Source organism: Dipteris shenzhenensis, chromosome 25 (assembly GCF_047967505.1).
Source record: "Dipteris shenzhenensis isolate YYH24624 ecotype China chromosome 25, Dip_SZ_1.0, whole genome shotgun sequence".
Lineage (NCBI taxonomy): Eukaryota > Viridiplantae > Streptophyta > Polypodiopsida > Gleicheniales > Dipteridaceae > Dipteris > Dipteris shenzhenensis.
In genome coordinates, this window is record NC_141620.1 from 36,455,375 (window position 1) to 36,462,945 (window position 7,571).

Here is a 7,571-nt window from a genome sequence, read left to right on the forward strand (position 1 = left end):
ATAAAGTGTGAGATCGAGAGCTGGTAGTGGGCAGCCATTCACTCTTGTATACTCTTATTTAGAAAAAAAGTATTTTTGTAGAGGTGGAAAAAAGCTTCAATTGGTGAGACTTGGAGCTATTCTTGCCCCTACACACTTGTGTAACCCTGCTTATAAGAAAATGTGTTTTGTGCCACTGCTAGCTCTCACTAACATTAACTTAAACAATTTTGCACCAACCATTACACTCATGTACTTTGTTTAGGAAAAATGTGCTTTTCTAGGGGTGTAAAAATGCTTAAATTAGTAAGACCGTAACTAGAGCTAGTAGTGCCCATTCACACGTGTACTTTTGTAGGGGTGTAATAATGCGTAAAGTAGTGAGAATGACGGCGAGACCTACGATGTGTGTTGCTTTCCTTTTGATGGATGGGAAAAGGTATTCTTATCATAAACATCCGCTTTCTTATTGTAATATCTCCTCAAACACAACCCTTTCCGGCTTCTTGTAATATCTCAAAACAGGATCGAGAGAAGAGCACATTTATCCTGGGAGGTGGTTGCAGGATTGAGGACCTGAAGGCTTTGCAGAGAGATCTCAGCTAAGTGCTCAAGCCTATCAGCTATTCGGTTATAATTTTAGTTGTGGCCTGAGATTATCTAACGAAGCAAGACATATGACTCAATAGCCATGTTCAATCTTTCCTCTGCGATATGGATCATGCCTAGATGTTCCTAGTCGAGCTAAGCTATCGTGAGCAAGCGCCTTGTTCCATGGAATCAGCCGCATCATAAGTCATCTCTCGATCCTCAGGTAAACGGCCTTCGACACTAGCTAGCTTGCCTTACAAAGAGTTTTGAGCGGATTACAAGAAATATCGTCGACGTTCAATAGCCCTTGTTTGTTTTCCTGCAGGAAATGCAGGCCCCTCTCCTCTGCGAATATGGAGCATGCCTAGATATTCCTAGTCCAGCTGAGCAAGCGCCTTGTTCCATTTAATCAGTCGCATCCTGAGTGATCTCTGGATTCTCAGGTAAACAACCTTCCTCTTACCTAAGCTTCCCTTAGAAAGAGTTTTGAGCGGAAGACAAGAAGTATCGACGTTCAGAACGCCTTCTTTGTTTTCGACCTGCAGAAATGCAGGCTTCAGCTGATGACAGAAGTATGGATGTTAGCATCCCGGTCCCCGACTCCGATGGAAAAGTCGCAAAATGTTGGAAACGGAGACTGAGATCAGCGTTCGTGTGCGCTGACGGCAGGTGCGCAGGAATTTGTATCTTCAGACTAGATCGAGGGCGGGTTGTGGAACGCGGAGGCTGGAAGACTATGCCATTCATTCTAGGTGATGTTAAATTTTGAGGCTAGAGCCTAGACGTATATCATAATCTGTCCTGAAGCACAGTAGACTAGATCTGAATGATCGTTTGATTGCAAAACATTTCGATGTTTTTGATTGCCTGTGGAACCTCAAGCAAAAAAGAAATGTTAAGGCTCTCACAAATTATGTTCAGAGTCTGGACTGATGGATTGCACTGGTTTCACGATGACAAGAATCATGGAGTCAAATGGCTGTAAGAGATTCAGTGAAGTTCAATGCTTACTAAAGAAGAATGGTCATTGATTGATTTTCTGTCCATGCAGGCAATGAGGTTTGCGATAAGTTGGCGACTATCGGCCTGTTCTTTAGCATGATCCTGTATCTCACCACACAATACCATCTTCAACAGGTGACGGCCGCCAACATCTTAAGCATCCAGACCGGAACAGGCTACATCACTCCTGTGATAGGAGGCTACTTGGCGGATGCATATCTCGGACGCTATCTGACGCTCATCATCGCCTCCTTCTTGAACTTGGTGGTGAGTTCTTTGAACAACAGATGCGCTTCTTTCTCCAATTTCCAAGTTACGCTGGATTTTGATTCATCTTCACTGACGGAATTCTTTCGGCACGAAGGGGATGTTGTTCTTAGTTCTCTCCGCAGCAATGCCTTCCCTTAGGCCGACCTCCTGTGCAACCCCAAACCAAACTTTCTCAGATTGCGCCCAGCCAAAAGCAGTCCAGCTGCTCTTCCTTTACTCGGCCTTTGCATTCCTAGCCATCTCTTCCGGCGGCATAAAGCCTTGCGCGTATCCTTTCGGTGCGGATCAATTCAACCAGGACACCTTCGAGGGCAAGAAGTCGTTCCAAAGCTACTCGAACTGGTACTTTTTCGGTATCTATCTCTCGGTTTTTCTCGCAGGCACCGTCGTTGTGTATGTCCAACAGAGCGTCAGTTGGGCCATGGGTTTCGGAATACCCACCATAGCAATGGTATTTTCGATCATTGTCTACATTCTCGGCACGCCCTTCTACAAATTCGAGATTCCAGCAGGCAGCCCGCTCAAGGAGATGGCCAGAGTGTGTACCGCTGCATTTGGTAAGAGGAAGCTGACACTGCCGCCGGATTCCAACAGCCTGTTCGATCCACCAAGGGACGAGCTCACAAACGAGGAGAAGATCGATCATACTGATCAATTTCGGTGAGTTCTTCCTTAATCTTTTCCTCGTGTCTCCTCGAGACCTTGTTTGTTACCGAGTGATTATTGACTGGCTTGTGTAATTCCTGCTGCAGATTTCTGGACAAAGCTTCCATAATCACCGATGGGGACCTTGGACACGATGGCAAGGTACTCAGACCCTGGAGAATCTGCACAGTGCACCAGGTGGAGAACCTCAAACTCATAATCAGAACGGCACCCATCATGATCTCTTGTATGCTGCACACGTTCGCTGTATCGCAGCAAACCAGCTTCTCTGTATTGCAGGCAAATACTATGGAGAGGCACATGTTCGGCTCCTTCAAAATCCCCGCTGCTTCAGTCGGAGTGTTTGCCATGATCGCAATTATGATAACCCTGCCGATATACGACAAGGTGGTGCTGCCGATTGCAAGGAGAGTAACAGGAAGCGAAAGGGGCATCACATTCCTACGAAGAATAGGCGCGGGGTACTTCATAGGCATTTTGGGGATGCTGCTGTCGGGGATAGTGGAGGGCAAACGAAGGAGCATAGCTCGTCAGAACGGGTTGATAGACAAGCCCCACGAGGTGGTACCGATGTCGGTGTTTTGGCTGATTCCACAGACGAGCTTGATGGGCTTGGGGGAGGCATTCAACGGGGTGGGGATGACAGAATTCTTCTACGATCAGGTGCCGGAGGGGATAAGGAGCACAGCCGGGTCGCTGAACTCATGCATAAGCGGAGTGGGAGTGTATTTGAGTGCAGTGGTGCTAACTGCAGTGCATACGGGAACGGCGGGCGGAGGGAGGGTAAGTTGGTTGGATGATAATCTCAACAAGGGGCATCTGGATCGATATTACTATCTGGTAGCTTTATTTATATTGCTGAATCTACTCTATTTTGTGCCCTGTGCGAGGTGGTACAAGTACAAGAATCTCGTCGTGGTTGCTCCTTGTATTGCTGCTGCTGATGCAGGTGGAGATGGAGATAGAGAAGGGCATGAGGGAAGGCTTGATCAGGAGCAGCAGAAGTGTAAGAATGGTGAGCTCCAGCTTATCACTACCGAGAAAAATTCATCTGGAGGAGCAAAAGACGCAAGAGAAAAGCTTCTGTTGGAGCAAGGTCGCCCGTGTGCTGCTCCCTGATCACTTCTCATTAGCTCCACAAGCTGGCATTTCTAGAGGAAGAAGCAAGATTAACTGCAGAGTTAGCATTCCCCTTATATTCAATATAGACCGCCTTGTAATCTAACCAACCTTGTATATTATGTACTTGGTTCTACCAATTGGCGCGTCCCAACATTATGCTAGGTTTTTTCCTTTCATGCCTTGCACCCAAAAAAGGACTCGACGAATGTTCACCATCCATGTGACCAAATTATTAGCCCGAAGAGCATAGGCACACCCTAAGGTGTGCTTTACTTGTTTTCGAGCACTTGTCATAATTTGCTATGTTTTATGCTCTAATCAGAGCTAGGTTATGGTAAGTTATGAGCAAAAACAAGTATCGCACTTCCATGCCCTACGAGAAATCCAAGATAGCCTTAATGTTAGACTCAGGTGACTTGCTGTGTTTTATGCTAATCAGAGCTAGGTCATGGTAAGTTATATAGCTCCAAGTGTGAGCAAAAACAAGTATTGCACTTCCATGCCCTGCGAGCTATCCCAGATAGCCTTAATGTTTGACTAAGTCTAACCAATTAGACAATATGTGAACCCATTTTCTTAATTCTTTATTTTTTGTTTTTAAAAAACAATTCTCACACTTGTGTTTAATGTTGATCTGAACCAGATGACTTTGTGCTCCAAATGTGAAAGCACAAGAATTATGCAAAAGGAAATTGTCTCCATCAAAGACAATGAAGGCCTAAGTAAAGCCATTAAAAAATTCATTTATGAGCATAACTTTGAGGCTGTCTAATCCTAGACTCGTTTTTACTTATGTGTAGTATGGCAACACTTTCTCTAATCAAGATCTTGGACACATATTGATGTGTAGCTGATTTGCTTAGTCTCCACTGCCTCCTCCAATGATTGCTTTTGTCTTCCCATGTAGTTTTGGACTCTGGTTCAATCAATGGGTTTTAGCATTTAACCCTTGTCTATAATGCTTTTGCATAATGTTTTTCAAAATAACTATATAAACTAAGCTTCCCTTGTGGGGCAATAAAGGAATCATTTTATTATACCATAATGATTTAGTGAACTTAAAACTCTAAGGAAGCTCATTGCTTCACCTACCTTAAAGTCAAATGAATCAATGTTTTGAGCCAGCCACATTATGACATGTTAACTGAAACATGTAATTTTTTAGCATACAAGAGATGGATTCGAGGAGTAATCATCGTAACCATCACCCACCTGCATGTGTGCAGTGTAACAACTATGTCCCCTTATCACTATCATCATCATCATCATCATCATATAGGATTCTTAAGTTGATAGTCGGAATAGATTTGAGGAGACTTGGTGGTGTGGAGGTTGCAAAGATCTACTATAGCACAAGTTCTAGATATGTGGCCTAGGATTTTTTCAATACGTTTTTTAAAAGAAAAGAATGTTCTTTTCATTTTAAAAATGCTTTTGGACATTCAAAACACAAAACGTGTTTTTAAAAACTTGTTGACTGGAAAAATACCATGCACTGTATCATAACACCGTGCAGTATTGCTTTCAATATACCGCGCGGTGTAGCATAACAACGCGCAGTAAAAAGACACCACACGATGAAGATGTTTTAGACCATGCAATATCATAGGAATGAACCGTTTGGTGCGAGACAATATCGTGCGATATCAAATATACCGAGCGATGTATTGTTGCACCAATTGGTGTATTGGGTCGACACACATGGCACTCATTCATTGGCTGATTATACCAATCGGTGTAGTGTTACACTGGTCAGTGTAGTCAGTCAAGGCACATGGCACGCATGCGTTGGCTGAAAATACCAACTAGTGTAGTGTCATACCAGGTGATGTATTCAATTGGGGTCTATAAAAGGTGGGGATCTCTTCTTTTCCATTCACTTTTCTTGCAATTTCCCAATGTATTCCGTAGTTTTTCGTAGTTTCTTGGAGTTTCCTGCTCTCATTTTGCTGAGCTTGTAGCCTTGCTTTTTTTTTCAGTCAGGGCCCGATGATGGCTCACTTCCACCGGCCGAATTCACCTCGCCCCCTCTAAGAGAGGGAAAGAGAGAGAGGGAAAGTGAGAGAGGAATATGTGCGATGTTTATGTTTACTTGCTTATGTGTGTGTGCATGTACTATGATGTCTATGACTTGGGGTCGGATGATGACTTGCTTCGGTCGATTGGATTCATCTCAACTCGAAGAGTGACATTCTATTAGGTAGTATCATGATCAAGGCTAGGTAATGGATCGCTTTGGTCGGTTGGATTCACCTCCACTAGTATCATATATTCGTATATTCATATATATTGTACATAGATATCAATAGAGTCACTTATTGTTTGGATGATAGCTTGCTTTGGTTGGTAGCATTCATCTCGACGATGACCTTCCCAACAAGCTCAAGATGTGTGATCATACAGTCACACTAATCTAGATCATCTTGGTTCATTGAATCGTGATTGTTGTTATATGTTTTCTTGTTTCATTTTTTATAGCCTATCCTCCTTCTATAGGGTTTCTTGGACCAATTATGGCTTACCTAGATTTTGCTTAGACCTCGATCACTTGTATGAGTGGCGCTATTGCTTGTAGGGTCCATGCTATGATTATCTAGTAGGAATTCATGCTAGCATGTTGCGTAGATTTCAATTTTGTTTCTAAAGAAATTGTGTTGCACGTGTTCTATGTGTTCATACGTACAATTTTATTTTTTCTTTCATTGTAGCATAGCAAAGATTATTGGCTTGATTACATGATTTTTTCACTTTTGTTTTTGTAATTATTGTTGAGTGTTAATGTAATGCATTACAATTGGGACTTGGCATGTGAATTACATAATTGATTCTTTATTGGTTTTCATATGTACACACCATCATGGTTGTAGAACCGGTCCAGTGCTTACGTAATGTGAATTAGATCTATACCTATACTTTCCTCATGGCAGCCACCCCTTCAAAAATAGAGGGAGACACTTGGAGAATCCAGTTGCAACACCTTATCCACCTGCAAGGTGTGCGTTCAACATATTATTATACTGAGTGACGAGAAAATAAGAGAGATTTCTCATACCAAGTCTAAGATGGATGAAATGCAGCAGTGCATATTTGCTCAATTTGAATGTAGTTGGATCAGTTGTGGAGAGGTGGAGTGGACACAGGAGAAAAAGGTTGTATTGAACTTCCTACCTAGAGTGTTGGGTGATATAGTTGTTCAATGGGAAATGGTAAAGGAGTCAGAGCCCTTGACAGACATAGCAAAAGGAGAAAGGGGCAGTCGGTAGACTATCGAATGTTGCCATGCAATGTTATACCTAGATTGCAAGTGGTTCCTCATAAATAAAAGCCACGAGAAGTCAAGACGGCAAGGAACAAATAAATAGATCTATGCATGAAGTTTGCTGACATGTGCTCTACATCGGTACACATTCCACTAGTTGCATTGACAATTTTTGAGAAATTGGATGGGGAGTGGAAGGAAAAGTGTATCGGGTTAAGATAGAGGGTGTGCCAGGTTTCAATCCAACCCTATCTTATGATGGCAAGAAGTTGAGACACGCTATTACACATGCACATAAATTGTTGAAGATAGAGCTAGCAATGACCGTAATGCATAGGGCCATGTATTGAGCCATTGGTTACACACACATTAGCAATCTTTGGTTAGTCAGTCCATACTTCAATGGAGGTAGTATTCATGACATGCTTGAGTCTACCTTCCATGTATCATGATTTTTCGAACTAGGCAAGGTGAGGCAACCCTTGCGAGCAACATCGGAATGCATGGCATGATACATGGAGTCAGATGTGAGAACGCTCTTGCCATTTGCATAGCTATTGCCAGTGCAATGAAAGCAATGCATGAGCGGGTGTTCAGGCACACTAACTTGAACATCAAGAACTACGTGTTGGATTTCACGCCAAATGGAAAATATGTGTGTGTGAACATATATAATCATATT

The 7,571-nt window shown here is 42.9% G+C and overlaps 1 protein-coding gene across 3 annotated transcripts; it reads left to right on the forward strand.

Moving 5' to 3' along the window:
- Nucleotides 1-421: 421 nt before the first annotated feature.
- Nucleotides 422-4,022, forward strand: LOC147885826 (protein NRT1/ PTR FAMILY 3.1-like). Of its 3 annotated transcripts, XM_087396741.1 has the most exons (7): nucleotides 422-793; nucleotides 896-1,013; nucleotides 1,116-1,322; nucleotides 1,622-1,839; nucleotides 1,937-2,502; nucleotides 2,595-2,685; nucleotides 2,788-4,022. In XM_087396741.1, the coding sequence occupies exons 3-7, from the start codon at nucleotides 1,118-1,120 to the stop codon at nucleotides 3,625-3,627; spliced, it is 1,920 nt and encodes a 639-aa protein (XP_087252867.1). In that variant the 5' UTR covers nucleotides 422-793; nucleotides 896-1,013; nucleotides 1,116-1,117; the 3' UTR covers nucleotides 3,628-4,022. The 3 variants fall into 3 exon arrangements, with proteins under 3 accessions (XP_087252867.1, XP_087252865.1, XP_087252866.1); XM_087396739.1 differs by having other exon boundaries at nucleotides 423-793; nucleotides 2,595-4,021; XM_087396740.1 differs by having other exon boundaries at nucleotides 423-733; nucleotides 954-1,013; nucleotides 2,595-4,021.
- The last annotated feature ends 3,549 nt before the right edge of the window (nucleotides 4,023-7,571 follow it).

Coding starts and splice junctions, on each gene's coding strand:
- LOC147885826 (XM_087396739.1), top strand. CDS start 1,118: ATGCAGGCTTCAGCTGATGACAGAAGTATGGATGTTAGCATCCCGGTC. Junction 1,323..1,621: donor GACTATGCCATTCATTCTAG/GTGATGTTAAAT, acceptor CTGTCCATGCAG/GCAATGAGGTTTGCGATAAG. Junction 2,503..2,594: donor GATCATACTGATCAATTTCG/GTGAGTTCTTCC, acceptor TTCCTGCTGCAG/ATTTCTGGACAAAGCTTCCA.